This window comes from Lipophrys pholis, assembly GCF_963383615.2.
Source record: "Lipophrys pholis genome assembly, chromosome: 11".
Lineage (NCBI taxonomy): Eukaryota > Metazoa > Chordata > Actinopteri > Blenniiformes > Blenniidae > Lipophrys > Lipophrys pholis.
In genome coordinates, this window is record NC_137631.1 from 19,333,316 (window position 1) to 19,352,870 (window position 19,555).

Here is a 19,555-nt window from a genome sequence, read left to right on the forward strand (position 1 = left end):
ACATTTCAGCGCTTCAAAGCTCACAGATCAAGATGTAGTTAATTGATGTGTCGTCTAATATTTATTGCCGGGGGCAAAGGCTTCCTGAAATCTTGTCTTCATCATGGTTACCAGACAACTGGCAACACTGTCGATGCTCAGCTGATTGCCTGCAGGCCTGCGATTTATATTTTCCACAAGTTTTTCCCTCACTAACACTCAACAAGAAGGTGTGAAGAGTACATTTACTTTAAAAATGCAGAGAGCCAGGGTCAAATAAAACATCCTTTTAAAGGATTGGCGACTGTGAGGTATGTGTAGTATGCCTGAGTTAATAGGAGATGGCGATGAAGATAGAATAGGTGGAGCACCACATGGGGAAATGTGTTTTAGATCCACAGTCTCATCCTCTCATAACTGCTCTGTCACGTCCGCTAATCTATTACAAAGCAGCAGGGATCTCAGCAGATGAAAGCTAATGTGGCAATTTACTGCTTAGTTGAACAGAAATCACAGAATAAGCCCTCAGGTTTTCAGGAACAATTTTCTTCCCTCCAACTGTGAGCAAACCTTGATAAACTTCAATTCAGGATAATCCTGCAGAGACAGATGTGGACATCGGTGGGATTAATACCAACCTAATGGAGGTGATGAGACTCTTGATGGAGTCGGAAACAGTCCTGGAGTGGCCTGCTAGTATGGACCAGGTGGGGGGATCTTTGGGGTTAAGGACCAGCGAGCGGGCCGTTTCAATAAGGTAAGTAGAGCTATCCAGCATGGAGCGGGCCGAGCGCACAATAGGCTCCTGTGCTGCTGAGCCCTGCGGAAACAAAAGGATTAGCTCAAGTGAGGCAACAGCCCAGGTAACACCTCGACAGCAAGGAGCTCGCCACATTGGTCAGAGAGTTTTTAATATTCCTGGACTACCCTGGAGAGATCAAAATGAGCAATACAAGGGAGAGATGAGATTATAAAGGCAGCTTTAGAAAGACGCATGGAGAAACACCTTCAGTCTTTATGATACGAGCCAAAACCTCCCTCGACAATTAGATTAACAAGCTGAAGATTAGTGCAGCTGTGCAGAAAGTGCCGTTAAACACTGCCCTCCAACAGATTACAGCCATAAAGCTTTTAGAGGACTGTGAGAAAACGGTTCCACCCAGATTGGAGACTAAAAATCCATATTTCTCCTTGAGCCATTTCTTGTCAATAAATGAGGAGGGGGGTTGGAACTCAATCCAACCCTCAACCCAATGTTTTGCTGTACAAGCTGCTTTGGCTCATTTAAGAGGAAGTATCAAGTCAAATAAGCACAAACAAAAAATTGAACTCCTGTTTTTTAATCTCCACTGCAGAGAAAATATTTGCAAATTGGATATTTTCAAGAAACAGAAAATCTCCTGAGAGATCTTTATTGATTCTCATTTCTTTAAAGTCATCAGCAGCTGGAAAAATATGAAAAATTATATTTTAAATGGTCACTGCAAAGAAACATGGATAAATACCTCACTGCTGATCTGAGCTGGGATGCTTGCAAACTCGGGGTTGCTGGCAAAGGTTGACAGGTTTTCTACAGCCTCAAGGAGTGGGGTTGTAGCAACACGACACCTGTTCCTGTTCTCCTCAGAGAAGTCTCCGTCTAAGGCCTGAAAGAAGACAAAGTCATATTACCTTTTGCCATTTTGGCTAAATATGAGTATGAATGGAAGTATACACACATCTGCTGCTTCTCAATGGACGAAAAAGAATGTCTGTAACAAGTTTACACTCAACGTTTTGATCAGTTGGGGAGTTGACCTTGATGGTTTTGACGAGGTTGGCTGTAGTGTTGGCCACCTCTTTGGCTGACTGGACAAACTGTCTCCTAGCCACTGGGTTAGAAGTCTTAGAGGAGGCCAGGCGGCAGGCGTTACAGAGAGCAGAGGTATGCTTGGCTACGATTGTTGCTGCAGACAAAACCTGCAGAAAAAGATAGAAATCAACAAGGAGAAACATTTGTAAACACTAGGACATTCTGGTAAAATGTGCTTTATAAATACTTTATAACAATCAAGTATTACGCCTTTCAAACTCAGTATTTAAAGTCACATGAGAGCTTCGTATCACTGCCCCACGTACAGGCCCACATGGGAACAGTTGTGTAACATTTTTGCAGCATGTGTTGAACATTCTTACCTGTGAGGGGCTGCTTGCTGGGTCCACTAAATTCTGACAAGCCATCTGTATAGCCTGGTGGGCTTTTGCAAACTGAATGGGATCCACCAGTCCCTCGTGGCCCGACTGACTATTGGGATCAGAAACACCTACAAGATAAGAGGCCTAAAAGGATAAACAGAACAATGCATCAGTTTCACATCATATTGGATGTTGTTTTCACAAAAGATTAGATTTGTTGTATTAGACAGTCTAAGACAGTGGTTATCAAACATATAGTTCATAGGATGAAAACATTAACTGCTAATAAGGGTAACCGCTGTTCCTAATTTTTCCACTGGGCTTTTACTGTGTCAGTAAAAGTACAGGACATAACATTACACTGAGATCCAGAACTGAACACCAGATGGCTACGACGCTCAGATCCGAGAGATCTGTGATGCAGCAGTGAAAGCCAGCTACCTTACTGCTCACGAAAAAGCAGCAGCATCAAAGCTTCAGGGGATGAATTCATGACAAGGTGCAAGCATCTTCAACATTCAAGTGCAGACAGAAACACTGAGGCGAGATTCAGATTCCAACTCTCACTTGTTTTTTGAAGATTATCAGGATGTACGCTTCATTCTTATACTTCAACTACGGAACATCAACCGAGATCAAACATTGCTGTATGTGAACCCTGAACTAAGACAAGTTTGACACCCCTAATCTAAGACTTTCTGATATGTGTAGCTTACATTATTTGTCATATAGAAAAATAAAAATGAATAAAAATACAGTATAAAATTGCATACATGGGGCATAACACAGGAGCTTCCAGAAAGCAGCTGTGCTGCGTGGACAAAATATCTCTCAAAAAATGTGTTTAACATTTTGAGAAATGTTCTCATTGATTTATTGCAATGAGGACTTTAGTTTATAGATTTACAGACCTTCCTTTATAAGTGTCTTGGTGTTTGGATTTAAAGGATTTCCACCTTTCAAAAACATTGACCCTTTTTTTAAATGTAACATTTAGTAGAGTCTACCAACCATGAAAACAATAAGCAACTTGTTTTTGTAAATAGTAAGTTTCATGATAAACTCTGAGCCTGAAATATTAACTACAATAAGCTGGTAAACACAAGTGCAACAGAGCAGAACCTGCGGTGAGAGCAGAAGAAGTCAGAGTGAGTTAGCGGGATGTTGTGATCTCACCTGTCCTGCAGCTTCCGTCAGCCCACACAGAGCTTTGGATGCCAAACCCACACTCTCCCCAAAGGCGACTACATCGCCTGTCTTACAGTGTTGAGAAATGCCTGCCATCGACTCTCCCAGAACCTGAGGCACATGGAAATGGAGAAAATGTGTACGAATTAGAGCTTTAAACCCTCTTTCACAGTTGAGCTGGATGATGCATGCAATATTTTTGAATGCCTGATACCTTTGAGTTCTCCATGACACTCTCGATGCAGTCAAAGTAGGAGAGTTCACTGACAGGCTCGTTGGGGTTATCAAGGAGACCTCTAACAGCCTGTACACAGATATGTATGGTAATAACTTCAACCACAATGGACCCATCATATTGCATTTATGTTACGATGCTCTTACAAATGTATTAGCCGGCTAATATAAATCAAAAATGGCAAACACAATGAGTGTAAATCAAGGTTACTGGAAAATGATGTTATGGTGAATTATCATAATGAAGGACGCAATGTTGTCATTTTCAATTATGTGTAATATAACAATACAAGCCAAGTGAATGTGGGCTTAAAAATCTAAAATGTCCTTCAATTTGTATTGCGAATGAAGCTTTTTTTTTTTTTTTTTGTCAATCTACATAAAATGGCTCAATGGGAGTCAGATGAAGATGGAAAATTGATGGAAAACAAGAGTGAATTCTATGAACCGTTCCAGATAACAAATATACAGGGCCAGCTAGTACAGAAATATGAAGAAATATGTGTGTGTTGTACATTATATGACTACCTCCAACTCCCTCAAGGCGTTGTCACACTCCCTTTGTCCAGCTGCTTGCTGAGTGCAGAGCGTTATCAGCTGGTTAATACACTCAGTCACTGCCCTGAAACACACAAGCAGCCACACGGCCTCTTAAGCTTGTACATGTGTCCACAGCATGCACGAACAGACTGGCTTCACTCACACACACTGTTAGTTCCCCTGATTCCAAGCAAGCGTGGCTCTGCTGGCCTCTTACAGCGATTGGACAACACAGAACACAGGAGTGCCGAGATTGTCTAAAGTTTGTGTTCAGCTTTGCTGAGCACAGACAGGCCCTGGCCAAGACTTCCATCTTCCTAATTAGACAGAGAGAAGTCAGTCAGGCCGAAAGCCCCGTGAGACCAGCAGCTTGGCTCCTCTCCACTAAGGAGAGGATACGGACTCTCTCCAGCAATGCCGAGCAGACACGTCTCCGGAGTGGCATACAGATTCAGCAGAGAGATATTTCTTTTATCTATCCAAACTTTCAACAGGTCCAGATCTTGAGCAAGGCTTTATATTTAGAACAGGACGATTATGACAAACACAGTAATAGTATTTCTGAAGAAAAACAGCAAAGGAGAATATCTGAAAATGATCACACCTTGCGGCCACAGCCAGAAGATTCTTCGCATTGGCTGCACCTGGATCCACAGACAGCGACTTGGCAGCAAGGAGCAGCTTACTGGATGCCATAGAGATGTTCTTCAGATTACCAATGACTTGGATCTGGTCCTCTTGGCTCTGTATGGGCATACAAAAGAAAAAGAAAATTAGTCGATGATAAAAGGTTTTCATAGACAGTGCTATTATTATGAAAGACACAATTGAATAAAAAGCTATTTAAGGTGGCTCTGCCAACTGATATGGTCTTTTCACTCTCAACAGGTCTCTGGAGTGAGGCTGATTAAAACCTCAGGTGTCATGTTACATCAACTTTAATTCCCGACCTTGTCTTCAAATTAATGAGCAAAACTGCTCAAACGAGAAAATCACAAGTGACTGAGTTAGTGCATGCAATGAGTGGGTCCAATCATCGAATGATATAAACAGCTTGATTGTTCAATTGACGTGAACATGTGGTCTGTATCTGAGGCTTTTACCTTGAGGTTTCGGACTCCACCTCTTACATAAAGCACTGATGGCAGTGGATTATCATTGAACTCTTTTCAGTGAAGTGTGAAGGAGTTGTATGCCTGAGAAACCTACTTGGGTGTGTCCTGCCATCTCAACGCCAGCATCCAGGAACTCATCAAAGTCTTGGCTAAACTTTCCCGAGGCTGCAGCCAGTTGGCTGCTTGTTCCGCGAGAGGAGTGGACGACCTCGCCTGCAGAGTGGTTGAGTTCAGCTGCTGTGTGGTTCAGATCAGTCTGGGCCTCTTGGAATGTCTTACTGCAGGGAGGGAGCTTCAAAAGCAAAACAGACCCACAATCAGACCAGATACAAGAAAATCAAAGCAGAGCTCACATAGAGATACTCTCATCTGGAAGGCTTTCATAAGTTATTGTTTGAATTTTTTAATAGGTCACAGCATAAGAGGTGATTTATTTGTAAATTTGCATGTCACAAGTTAACTGCCGGGGGGGAAAAAAAAACAAGCTTTGTACTCAACTGATTCAAACAGCAATGATAGGTAGTACAATGCATATAAGCCTAATTATCACTGACACATGGTTGTTACGCTGCCATACAAATGTGTGATGGCTGCAAGCTCAAAAATAAAGTTAGAGCCTGGTCCCCCACCCCCCCAGGCCATGGCCTCCCGGAGGGTGGGGTGGGGGTGGGGGCAGCTGTCCCCCAGCAGCCTCAGAAGCACCGCCCCGTGACACAGATGTTCTGTGTCATTCAGTACATATAAGATATCAGGAAATCCCCTCAAAAAGCCGAAGCAGAACTCACAAAGTCCACTAGCAGCTTCTTGCTGGCCTCTCCAATGCTCCTCAGGGCCATGTCAACATCCTTTTGGCCTGGCAGGCAGTTCACACAGTTATTTAGAGAATGTGAAACAGCTTTGGCCACCTGAAACAGAGAACAACATCTGTCAATGGACCGCCATTAGTCATTCTAACAATATGCTCCACAACAAAGCCCCAGAGCAAAGCTATATAAGGAAAAAAACATCTCAAATGCAAATTGAGCTCACAGTGGTGCACAATAATCCATGTCACTAATTTATGCCGCTGTCACAGATATATGCCAAACAATATGTTTATCCCCTGAGGGGCTGCAGGAGAATGAGCAGTTTTACTCCGGTACTCCTGAGAGAGGGATACTGTGGTAAGAAAGCCACAGCAGAGAGAAAATAGCAGCGCTTAGGAATGATTGTGATGCAAAAAAGAAATGTTTACAAATCAGTAGAGGAGGGAGAGAGGGGCCTGACAAGAACAATGCGATCTCTACACGAGCACAACCGCCTCATGGGTATATATTAGTAAGCCCCACACTACCTGTGCCAGTCTCTGCTGACTCTCAGCATCTCCAGGATGAACCAAGGCCTGATGTGCTTCGTGGATCAGCATGGCCGAGCCCTCCATCACACACTGAGCCGAGTCCAACATCGCAGCTGCTGCCTGAGGCTCCTTGGTGCTGGCTGCTACACCTCTGGCTGCTTGAGCCAATGTCCTTAGAGCCTGTGCTGTTTCTCTGGCAGCGACACCTGCACACAACCACATTTTGATCACATGCACAAAAAGGGAGACAAAATCATGAGGGAAATCAAAGAAGCATCCATCCATCATCTACACCAGGGGTTGGCAACATGGCACAGGTCCCACAGTTGGTACACATCTGTATAATTAACGCTTATTATAATTATTTTTATTAATATTATTATTATTTCAGTGGACATGCATTTATGAGCCAGAATCCTTTTTTCCATAAACAGTTTTGCTTTGCATACTAAAATACTTCATGTCCATCGTAACAGTACTGGATATGCGAGCTATAGAAGTGACAATGCCACTCTCCTCTAGACTATATGTCTGCCCTTTGGAAAAAACTAAACTGTGTGAAAATCGAATGAAAACTCAGTGACTTTTTTTTTTTTAATCGTCTAAAGCCTTCCTTCCTCAATAGACGTGAATGCTCTGGAAAAAGTCAACAAGGTGTCCACATATACTGTGTATATATATATATATATATATATATATATATATATACAGTATATCTGTTTGCTTTCTGATGTCGCTGCATTGATGTGAGCTGTATTTCAGAAAAATGAAAGGAAGTTTATCAGGTGCACTGAGAATGATGAACTATAAAATAACAGTTGAGTAGATGTGTTTAAACATATTCAAAAACCTTTTGACACATTTTTAACGCATTGTTTTTCCTTTCATGAATGTATCAAAATGATTGCAATAAAGTCCCAGCTATAGTATGTTATTTCATTTTATTTTAGCCGGCTGATGATTGTGACACACTGAAGAGAATCTCCAGCATGAAACCTTCTACACCTTTGCACAACTCAGGTTCCTGCAGTGTTGGGTTGGTGAAGGCATTGCACATAAACCCTGGAGAGGTCAGTCCATGACAGGGCAAACAAAAAGAGAAAGACAGTCACACTCGCATTCAAGCCACAAGGGAAATTTAGAATCACCAATAAACCTGGAATTCATGTTTTGGGGTTTTTGGAAAACAAATGATTTCCATGCCAAAAAAAACCCTGACCAATCGGACATTCTTGCTATGAAGCAAGAGTGGTAACCAGGACAGCCCTGTGCAGCCTCAGATAAGCACAGCACATAAATAAAAGGATTATGATACAAGCTCTGCAACTTTAGGTGCATCCCAGATACTCACTAAAGACACTGCCGTGATACACAGGTGTAATATTTCACAGATAAATCCATTTGCTGAAACGTTTTATGCCGTGAGAGTAAGCGAGCATGTTTTTACAGAAATTTAAAGTGACATTTTATTAAGTATATTCATTTTGATCTTATTTATTTAACTCCGCAGCAGCCCGGCAGTACACATAGAAGAGCATGTGTCTTTTCTGTCTTTACTGAGGCTGAAAAACACATTTAGCAAATTAAACTCTCAGGAGCGAGACGCACCACAGGCTAAACCAACTACGACACTGAAATGCCCTCATTGTTTAAATAAATGAGTTAATATATTAAATATGCTCACATATGGGAGCTGTCCTTAACTTATTACAAACAGAGCAAGAAAAAAAAAAAAGCAGCAAATGACATCAAATTGCATTAACCAGCGACGTGAAGCGTTCGCTGATATAAAGTTAAATCCAATGAAAAAAGATTAATGAGAATTGAGCAGCACCCTGGGCCACAGCATGAAGTCGAGCCTGGGAGCGCTCATTGTTTGAAATGTATTCTCTATCTGTCTTCATCTGCTCTCCATCGGGATCCTCGTTTGAGCCAGAACTGATTGCCAAACAGCCAAACCATGCTGGCATCCAAGGGTTTAAGGCAATACAGATCGCACAACACAGTATCACACTTGCTTTGCTTCATCTTCAGTCTCTCACACACAATTTAAAGAAGGGACTATTTAAAATGGAAACAAATCAGTTTTTTTTTTTTGTTTTTTTTTTATAAATCAATGGCAGCAAAATCAACCAATCAGGTAAGAGAAGAGTGTGAATTTCTACTATATTTCATGCACATGTTTAACTTTATCTCCTTGTAAATACATTTGTTCCTCTGGAACAAAACTTGGAATACATCAATTAACTAAAGTTCTGTCAGACCTGTACACTGTAGAGAACCCAGTACCTGTGTAGTGTTCGTTTCCCTGTGCAGCACAGGTCAGCAACTGGGCCATGGAGGAACCAACAGCCTTAGACGTACTTCCCAAATCCTGAGCACACTTTTCCAGCTGAGAAACAAAATGACAGATAGAAACCATTTGACAGTTGACAATCACTTGACCTTACAAAGGTCCGAAATTACAAAGAAAACATTTACTTTATTCTTCAATTGAATTAATAGTCGATTGTAATTTAATAATTGGAGAACACATCGTTTTTATAGTACGAGTAGCGGGCATACCACTGAGACAGAGATAATGATACGACAATGGAAGCTGGCTAAACAGTATTAACAACAGATCCTTTTGGGGACGGTGGATTGGTGAAGATACGCTAAAGAGCTGGAGTGCACAGGTGCCCTGAGGAGTGAGAAGCTTTTACCCAGGAAAAGCCTCGGTAAAAGGATTAGCCTCTAGGATGATTTAACTTCTTTCAGCAGATGTGGAGAGTCAAAAGAAAAGCACAAAAACAAGTCATTTGTTGCTATTTTAGATTTATTTTTTTTTTTTACATTTGAGGACATTTGTGATTTCCGTGTTATAATGTCATCATTTAATCCCCCACACAAGATCAAATTGGGCTCTATGTGGCCCCGGAACTGTGAAGATATTTGAAATAACCAAGTAAAGCAAAGAGTTTATTGTATACTGACGGTTTCCCCAGGAAGAGGTTTAAGCTGGGCATCAATGACGGACATCTTGGCATCCTGAAGCTCGCTCTTGAGTGTCTGCACAGTTTTAAGGGCTGAGTCGATCTCCAGAGGTCCGCAGGCATCATGGGCCTTTGATTCATATAGAAAAGTAAAAATGAATCTAAATCAATTATGCAAAGCAGACCGAATGGAATGCTATATGTGATTCATATCTCTGGTTAACATTCAGAGAGTAGGACTCATACAAATGCAAGTTTTCAATAAATTCACTGCATCAGTGAGACAAAATTTGCAATGATTACCAGTGTTGTGTACAGTTACCTTCTGAGTGGCAGTCCTGAGCTCTGCCAGGCAGGTAGCTAAATTCTTGGCACACTGGCCCAGTTGCATCGCAGCAGCCTGATCAGCCACTGTCGGTACTGCTGACTTTGCAGACACCACCATTTTACTTCCAGGCTGGAGGATGGTAGCAGCAATACAGAAAGAAATTAATGAGCGCTGAAGGAGCAGCGTTTTGCACACACATTATGATGTTGTGATTAGACAGTCACGGAGGATGTGAAATACAAACTTGTAAGAAGCTTTGGCTCGCCATGATGAGAGCAAGCTGAGGGCCCAGCTCCTCAGGCTGAGACTGGCTGCTCCTCATGCCCTGGACCAGCAGGGGAATAGTATCTGCAACAGCCTGAAAGAAAACACACATATGATATGTACTTCAAATGCAACGCCTGGTTGGTTTAGCAACCAAAATAATAAGACAAGACAGTCTATGAGTCACCCAACTGGGAGGAAGTGTTCACACAACAACAACAACAACAACGATGTTGTAGCATACACGATACCCAGGTATACACCCATGACCCCCTGGACTTAATATGGACTACTTCACCAACCAACAAAAAGGAATGCAGCTGAACTCTCAAACCAGACAAAAGTCTGATTAGCGCTAAATTGTCAACTAAAGTAAAACAGCAGCAACATCTAAACTTTACATAGTAAACCTCAAGAAATTTCTCAGAAGCTAATAAAGTCAAAAAAGTCATAAAACCCAAGCGTGAAGTCTGGAGCTGCATGCAGTACCGCTGAATAACAAATCAAGGATTTTATTTGAAATATTGTCAATTTGCAGAGGGTGATAAGAGAATTGAAAAACCTCTGAAAATAAAGAGAAAAAGGCACTTTCAAACACATCAGCACAATTGAAGTAGAGAAGAATACATGATAAAGAGTCTTTTCTTCATACCTTGCAGCTGTGGACTAACTGCTGGTGTGAGACGGTGTTTTTGTTGGACGCAGCAGCGTTCTGGGCAGCTGCGATGGTCTGAGTGGCGGCCGCCGCTGCCTGCTTAGCCGCTATCTGTTCACAGGAGACAAATGTAAAAAACAATTTCAGTTAAAGCCAGAGAGCTGTGCTTGGCTGAGAGGAAAATGCATTTTTGTTTTGCATTTTGCCGTCGTGTTCTGTGGACAAGAGTCCAAAGCAGCTTCAGATCACTAACAAGCAGGTGGTTTTGTAAGGACAGGGAGATGGCGGGGATAGCATTACTCAATCTTTATTTTAATGAGTTGGTCAACACTTCTTTCCTCTCACTATTTTTCCAGAGCGAAAGCTAAAAATATTCACATTAATTCATAGACACAAGACAAGCTTTGAAGTGATGACAAGTGTGAAAACCAGAGAAGATATTCTTTGTTGAGCACATGAGGAGGCGAGGAAGAAACAGAGGAAAGAAATGCATGATATCATTATACTGAGAATAAAGACTCGCTGAGTGTAGGATTTACATTAGCGGCACGAGTACTTCAGGTGTATTTTTGACTGTAGTGTTTCTTTAATGTGCTGCAATAGGATATAATATCCTTTCAAATGATTTAAATTAAAATGTAAATGACAAAATATACACAGTAACTGGAGCATTTTGTCTGAATGCAACTAGTCATGTCAAAGGCTCCTAAGAGAATGAAATATGTCTTTGAAAGCAGTCCTGGAGACTCTGAGCACTCTAGTTCTCACTGTTACCTTGACGGAGGTGACCATTAGTCCCATTATTGTGAGCATCTGATGCAAAGAGGCAAACTGAGATGCATGTTTGATAGCAGGCTGATCCCAGCAATTGGTAATGCATAGTTTATGTGTCTGGGAAATTGAACATTGGGCGCTGGAGAGTAGAGGAGGTGTAGTCATTAGGAGCAAACTGAAGGCTAAACAAAGATCTTTACCCTCAGATAGCTCATTCACTGCACTAATGGGATTTATAGTTCTTTGTTATGGGAGGGGAAAAATGAGCGTGAACATGATATAGACGGACCACAAATCACAAATCACTAAGACTGCTCATGATTTGTATTTGGGTATGATTCTCTCAGCTCACTGTCAAAGATCTAAATATATTTTTGCTACTTCGCTATAATTCTTTTTTTTTTTCTCGACTACTATGAGGATAAAAAACATGTTGGCATGGCCTCTTTCCAAGCAAGAGAAGGTCTGCGCTTTGCTTGAGGTTGAACAGCACACAACACAGAGATGAAAACATGTTGACTGCAGTGACTCACCTCCAGCCTATTGACTAGCTTTTTCTTGATTGCGTTCTGAGCTGCAGCGTTAGTGGCAACACGCAGCCCCTCTGCTGCCTCCCTGAGCCGCTGCTGCTGGTCCTCATTCTCTGGGTAAGCAGCCGCTCCCTGAGGACAGACACACACACACACACACACACACACACACACACACACACACACACACACACACACACACACACACACACACACACACACACACACACACACACACACACACACACACACACACACACACACACACACACACACACACACACACACACACACACACACACACACACACACACACACACACACACACACACACACACACACACACACACACACACACACACACACACACACACACACACACACACACACACACACGACACGTATTGTACATAGAAGGAATAACCATAGCTATCAGATCTCAATACAGTTCATACAATTCTGGTGATCCACAATGTACGCTAGACGCAAAGAGGTATTTAGCTCTGTCAGCGTTTTGACAGTTTCCAAGGAAACCATCAGTGCCAGATTTCCACTTCCTCTTTGATAATGGCAGTGATGTGGTGATTAATGTGTCACAGATCGAAAACATCTAACGAGCCATAAGCTCTGCCTCACTTGCCTGGATATTTCACACTGATAATATCCCGCTCCACATTGCCAGAGGCTCATTAAGAGCCAGTGATGCTGCAGCCTTTTATTTTGAATGTGAAATAAATGTGGTAGCTCGTGCAAACGGCAATGCCAAGACTGGTTTTCTATCAAAGGAAGGTAATTCAGTTCAGCCCTTTCAACGCTGCATTTATCGTAACGTCACACACATACAGGAGCACGATTACACCTCTGAGAAATTTTTACTAAGATGTGAACCGTTAATTGTTGGGATTAAATTGACAGGATGTAATGAGGTTAAGTTAATGATAAATGCTTCTGCTGCATCAATTTGAAAAAGAAGAACTAATTACACTACAATAAAGTAAGATTGCAATTACATTGTGGATACATTTAAACAGGGAGCAAAGAAAAAGAAATAAGAAAGCTTTTTTATTTACAATGTACCTTATTTACAAGGTCTTACAAGTAATCATGGTAACAAATCAATATGTGTAATTTATACATAGCATGCATCTTACTAAAAGACACATTTTACAATTAAATCCAATGCAGATGTAATGGGAACCCATATCTATTCTAAAATATGCTATAGCACATAACCATGAGAGGTGTGACAGTTACAGCAAGTAAAAGCCTAAAACTAGCACACGTCTAACAATGGGCTTCATTGGACCAAAACCAATCGTGCACAAAATCATTTTACATTAAATTTACTGGGATGAACAATATTAACCGACTTTCTCTCTTGCGTCATCAAAGATAACATCCCTGACTTACTTAAATATTTCATGTTGTCTGCGGTGGTGAAGGAGCTTTTTCAGATTTTAACACCCAACCCTGCAATGAAGGTAGTTCAACATTGGAGGGCAGGTGTTGACCATGAAGGTGCTCGTCCCCCAATTGCTCCCATAAGAATCATCCATGCATTCCCACAGAGTAAATCAAATGAGTATAAGCGTGACCATCTCTCACCTTTGCGGCCTCCACCATCCGAGCTGTCGCGTCAGCCAGGAGTTTGGCTGCGGCGAGCAGCTTTTTAGAGTTGTCAACATCAACCTCTGCTTCTGCATCTGATCTCATTGCGTTGACGAGGTCCGAGGTGGCCTGGGCTAGCACCCGGGCCTGACGCACCATCTCACCTGTTCAAACAGGTGAACGTCACATCAGTGCATCCACCCGCATGGCACACACAAACGTCAAAATGATCTGACAAATAGCTGCATAAGGCGAGTCCGTGTTAGAGCTGAAATTAGACTTGTGCTGCAAAACTGATTAGGAGTTGTGTCCATTTTTATTTCATTTTGTTTTTCAGTGAGGACAGTAGTAGATCTAGATCTGTTTTGACAGGCAGAACTTGGAACTGACATTGACATTTCAGAGTTGCCCTCATCTGTTACATTAGTGGAGTCAAGAACACGTTGCTTGTAATGAAGGTAATCTCAGGAAAACAACCAGCAAGACAGTGTCTCACACACATGATTTACACTGACACATGTGAAATGCATGTGCAGCCAAGCTAAGAAATGGCAATAGTAGGTTGCAATACCAGTGTTAATGTGTTACATGTCTGTACATACTCCAATCAGATAGTGGATTTTGAGTGTGTCTATTTTAAGACACAAAAATTAATAGCCATTAACACTGCTAAACATATACATTCTTGTATTTTTCTAATTCACATCAAATACTTTATGTTAAAAGAATTTTAATAAATCAAAAAGCCAGTGATGATTTTTATTCCTTTCTCCATATTCTAATGTCTTTATCCAGAAGTTGTGGACAATGATAATTTTATAAGGCATATTCATTTATCCTAATATTCAGCCTGAGTTCCTGTAAGTACCCCTGCCTTGCAAAGTCACATTGTCGAATTCATTCTGACGCTCTCTTACAGCTGAAGGTGCCTTGTGAGTCATCCTCTTTCACATAAAAGAAAATCTTCGGGACGTATGAAACATCTCCCCACACAGCTGCTATAAGTGGCTGTGTTTCCCAAACACCCACCACCAGCTCAAAATAACTCACCAGGAGAAGTCTATGAAAGACATGAAGGTGCTTTACAACCTACATCCTCTACACTTGGGTATGAACCAATAGTCTATCCACAAAATAAACTCAAACCGCTGAATGCTGATATGTTGTTGTGCTTTTTCATTTGTCATGTTGACATATAGTAAGAAAACCTTTGTGCCTAAAGAAATATGTGTTTCCTGTTAAGGTTCAAAGCTTTCCTGATGCTAATTGGGACCAGATTGAGAAGTATGCATTGGTTTTGGATTACACGTTTTCTACGACCCCATGAGAATTGAGAACTGGGTTTGAAAATGTTTCGGCATCATGTCTGCCACCATAACAAATAACCTGACCCTTGAACTTGGTGAGAGGTTTTCTAAGATCACTTAACATGGACATATCTGGATCATATCTGGATTATATTTTAAGGGCCCCCAATGCAGTCAAAACAAACTACAAGTCCAGTGAAAGCAGAAACAGATTAAAGGGACTGTACTCTGCAATTCCTTTTTCTTGTACTCACCAGCATCGCCCATGGAGGTGAAAATATTTTCGGTCACATTCATGATTGTGTCCGTGGCCTGATCGTAGCGTCCGATGGGCTCGCCACAGCTCGCGTAGTGTCGGACGTGTTGCAGGAGGTCACTGAGGGCCTGGCTCACCACACCAGCTGCTGTCCCGACTTGCTTCAGCAGCTCGCCGTCGTCGCTGGCCGAGCGGCAAGCCTTGACACAGGTTTCCACAGAACGGTCCACCAGCTTCCCAGCCTCGACAAGCTGCTCCTGACACACTGGGGAGCTGATAGTTGGACTCACCACCTGTAAGCACACACACGGACAGAAACTCAGATGCATAACAGAGAAAGTTTGAACAGTCAGCATTTACGATTGATTCCTGCTTCATGTAGAATAAAGCAGAATGAGATGGAATAGCATAGAAAACAGTGCCTTTCGTGTCACTGTGTACAACAATGTTATGTGATGCTTAAAAATAAGGCCACACAGCACGCTCACACAACTCACTGTTAATGAAAAAAGGTCACGGGAAATGTATAAAAATGGCTAAAAATAAATACTTTAATGCCAAGCAAGAGAAGAATAAAACATAACGCCCTGTATGACCGGTTCTCAAAGTGTATGACAGGCCTCTTCTGGGGGGCGCCAGAGGGCTTTGAGAGAGGCATGGCAGCAGGAAAATTCTGAGGTTCAGGGGAAGGCCGTTTAATAGCACGGTTTTATCTTTAAAACTTTGGAGAAGGAATCAAGATGAATAGAAAAATATATTCATTATTTCAAATTGAAGGCATCAATCTCAAAAAAGCGTCATACTTTTTACTGTCAATTGATCTCAACAATCCATGATCTTATCTTGTAATGTGAAAAATGTCACTTGCTTTATACAGACACGATACTGCCATGCATTGGGTAGGGACCATTCCTTGCTCTTGTCTGTTGCTACGTCCTTTATCTGCTTGCCGGCGGAGATGAATGAGTTTGAGTTGCGTACCTTGGTGCAGGCGACCAGCTGCGAGGTGGACAGGGCACACTGAGTGGCAGCTGCGATCACCCGGTTCTGCAATATGGTGTCCTCAGCCACCTGGGCCACGTTCTTGGCCTTCAGGACCAACATGGCAGCTGCATTGGCTACTGCTTTGGCCAGATTCATCAGGGTGTCCTGCAACATATTAATCAATGTCCTTCACTGAAACATACAACAGCTGTGCACAAGTGACTGAAGGGACAAGGAAAGTAAACGCTTTAACCCTTTATGCACAGTTGATAAAGTGCAACGGCTCTGCCGCTACAACACAATGAACAATGGGAGTACAAAAGCAACAAGAAAGAGGAAGTTATTGATGATGAATTATAGGATGTGCGCTTTTTTTCCCCACCGCAGTTGGATTACAAATTGCAGGGTCCTAATGTGGTAGAAGAGTACGAGCTCAAGGTCAATGAGATTAAGAATGTGGATGATTTATTTTCCCAGGCATTGCCACTGTGAAGGGCGATACCTCAACTGTGAGTGAATATCTCAACTGAAGTATGTGTGGCAGGTAAATTAATTTCAGTGTAAATGAATAAATGAGGCAGAGAGTGACAGGTGCTGATAGGTTTGCATTAATGGAGGTCTGAAACACTCAGTTGTCTTTTTGACAACTAAAGGCTCTGCTCCTGACGCTTTCTTTCTGAGCCACATGAACCTTCAGTCTAAGAAGGAAATCTGAGGCTATTGCATAAGTGCATATTGACATTTTTTTTTTTTTTTTTTTAAAAGGGAGCTTGTGTGAGTGTGTCTTCCTGTTTGGCCAGCAGTGTCATAGGAACAGCGAGTGGGCGGCTTCCAACCTGGAACTTCTCATCAGTCTCGCCCTCCCCCATGTGACGAAGCAGGTCCCCGCTGGCTTGTCCAATGCTTCCTGCTGCAGTCAGCACCGTCTGTCTGGGCTGTGTGAGGATGACATCATCACATTCAGTACACAGGCCTGGCTGGCCGGAGGCCTCCATGAATTATAGGAAACAGACCTCTGGATCAAAAATCATCCCACATAAAGCTCCTGAAATAAACCTTTACTGGGACACTGCAAAAAAAAAACAATCTATGCATTATGTGCATTTGTCTAAGATCAAAATGGGCCGTACTTTTAAATCTCTCCAATAGTCAGGAGGTGGCTCACCTCAGCGGCCGCAGGCTCAACAGATCTGAGTAGATCTGACACAGCCCCTGCCAGCATCCTGGCAGCACCCATGAGCTTGTGTCCACTGCCCACCTCATCGTCCATTAATGCTGCGAGCAGCTTGACACCCTTTGACATTTCCGTGAGGTTGGAGGAAATGGTGGTGATGGCACACCCCACTGCTGTGTAGTCGGTTTCTGTGGGCTCGCCTGAAGGGGATAGATTGCCGTTATTACAAAGTAAATCAAACTGTATCTCAGCTGTGCATCCTAATTTGTGTCGTGCCGCCACGTTGATTTAGCCAAATCACTGGGAAAAGTGCATGTCATACGCTGTAACAGAAATATCAGTGTCATGGTTAGAGCCCATCGGAGACGGCTCCATCAAGATGAGCACATCAAAGGAGCAAGTGGCGGTGAAGGAGACAAACGCTGGATTAGTCAGCGAGGGGAGTACAAGTGCAATCTGACAGATGGCAAGGTAAGATTAAAACCCAGCAGAAAGCTGACTGGAACTTGACTGGCATCGTTCCAACTAACATGCAGAGCTGAGAGGGACAATTTTGAAATTATTAGGGCAAATATCAAAATACTGAAATATGCCTTATCTTTAAAAATATTTATTGATTCAGACATCTGGATTGTAATAATACAAAGAGGGAGACATATAAATTAATTCAATAAGTACTTTATCAAGGGCAGATTGCTGAAATTAGCATTTGGCTGCAGATATAAATGAAAACTACAAAGAACAGCGTGTGTCGCTCTTCAGCATTCCTCGTGCGCTCACCTGCTGTGAGGTTGACCACAGATGCTGTTCCAGCAGTGATGGCGTCAACCTGAGAGTGGATCTCATGTTTGGATTCATCCACTTTGTTCTGAACCCAAACCCTGGATGCCTTTAATTAGAGGAAAATGTGCATTCAGTACAGATGCAGGGTTAAAGAACTGGGGCTGCTCACTAGTGATGGCTTCAGAAACACTGGGCCATTAAATACAGTCTCTACATTTACTGTAACATGCTGATTATATTTGAGAAATATGAAGCACTTTGATGTGATGAGAAGGCTTGATAAGGTCTGAGTTGTGTTTTGTAAAATCAGAGAGGACACTACACAATCTGTAGTGTGGAAAAGGCAAAGTCAGAAGAGTGACGGTTATTGTGGTATTATATTGGATTACTCAATTCATTCTTGCAGCATCTGTCCTGAAAGAAGGTGCAGCAAGTGGTGTAGCATGACTCACCAAATCATGGCCAAGTGGTGGCAAATTATCTACATATCCCAAGTCAGCCTGGGCCTGCTGCACAGCCTGCATACTGCTGTTGATGGTCCCCATCAGAGCCTGCTGGGCTAGACTCTGACAACAGCAAACAGCACAGACACACACATGCAAAGGATGCAACAAAAGAAAACTAAATACACAAATTTGAAACCCAGTTTGGCAATTAAATATTGATAAACCACAGAGCACAGATGGGCTCTAAGTGTGAATGCGACAATCATTCCCAGTCTCATTATAGCACGTTACTATGGTTCACTGTTGATGGAAATAAAATAAGATACTGTATGTCAAACAAAATTATCACATTTTCAAAATATGAAAGAATATTGAACAACATGGCTGTTTTGAGATAATGCAAAAGCACACATAATTTCCAAACAACAGACATTGCCCAAGTGTTGGATGCTACAGTTTCAATTACAACCAGAATGGGTGGCGATAAAAAGACAACTAACAACTGAAGAATATAACAAGGATTAAAGGGCTGATGTCCCAGCAGGATTTAGAAAGTAATTCATGCATTTATCTTCCGAAGGCTGGAATACCACGGTGCAGTCGTCACAGTCTTAATACAAAAGAATTATCAGACAGCTAGAGCCAATTCAGAACACTGCTACTAAAATGGACCACATGAGGTCTCAGGTCTTGACACTGGCTTCCTGTCACTTATAGTCCAAAAGCACCACTGTTGGTCTACACAGCTCTGAATGGCTTCGGTCAAGTAATTATTTGTGATCTTGTGATGAGTTGTGAAACCATCGTCACCTCTGAGGTTGTCTGGATCAAACCTGCTTTCTGTTCTCAGACTCGGAACCAAACATATTTTCATGAATCAAATATTTGGAGCAAACTCCCAGAA

General features: G+C 42.2%; 1 protein-coding gene across 1 annotated transcript in view; it reads right to left on the reverse strand.

Annotated features, from left to right (window-relative positions):
• Positions 1-19,555, reverse strand: part of tln2b (talin 2b) — an 86,701-nt gene that overhangs the window by 21,116 nt on the left and 46,030 nt on the right. Inside the window, exons 14-37 of the mRNA XM_080474327.1 lie at positions 18,658-18,771; positions 18,203-18,311; positions 17,414-17,622; positions 17,085-17,183; positions 16,246-16,413; positions 15,263-15,557; positions 13,699-13,865; positions 12,097-12,225; positions 10,787-10,900; positions 10,115-10,228; positions 9,865-9,999; positions 9,544-9,672; positions 8,857-8,959; positions 6,565-6,773; positions 6,017-6,136; positions 5,326-5,523; positions 4,721-4,860; positions 4,105-4,198; positions 3,557-3,646; positions 3,331-3,453; positions 2,155-2,298; positions 1,753-1,938; positions 1,485-1,625; positions 618-799 (exon numbers count right to left, since the gene is read on the reverse strand). Of these exons, the coding sequence (XP_080330453.1) occupies positions 618-799; positions 1,485-1,625; positions 1,753-1,938; positions 2,155-2,298; positions 3,331-3,453; positions 3,557-3,646; positions 4,105-4,198; positions 4,721-4,860; positions 5,326-5,523; positions 6,017-6,136; positions 6,565-6,773; positions 8,857-8,959; positions 9,544-9,672; positions 9,865-9,999; positions 10,115-10,228; positions 10,787-10,900; positions 12,097-12,225; positions 13,699-13,865; positions 15,263-15,557; positions 16,246-16,413; positions 17,085-17,183; positions 17,414-17,622; positions 18,203-18,311; positions 18,658-18,771 (3,512 nt within the window). The remainder of the gene's footprint in view (positions 1-617; positions 800-1,484; positions 1,626-1,752; positions 1,939-2,154; positions 2,299-3,330; positions 3,454-3,556; positions 3,647-4,104; positions 4,199-4,720; positions 4,861-5,325; positions 5,524-6,016; positions 6,137-6,564; positions 6,774-8,856; positions 8,960-9,543; positions 9,673-9,864; positions 10,000-10,114; positions 10,229-10,786; positions 10,901-12,096; positions 12,226-13,698; positions 13,866-15,262; positions 15,558-16,245; positions 16,414-17,084; positions 17,184-17,413; positions 17,623-18,202; positions 18,312-18,657; positions 18,772-19,555) is intronic.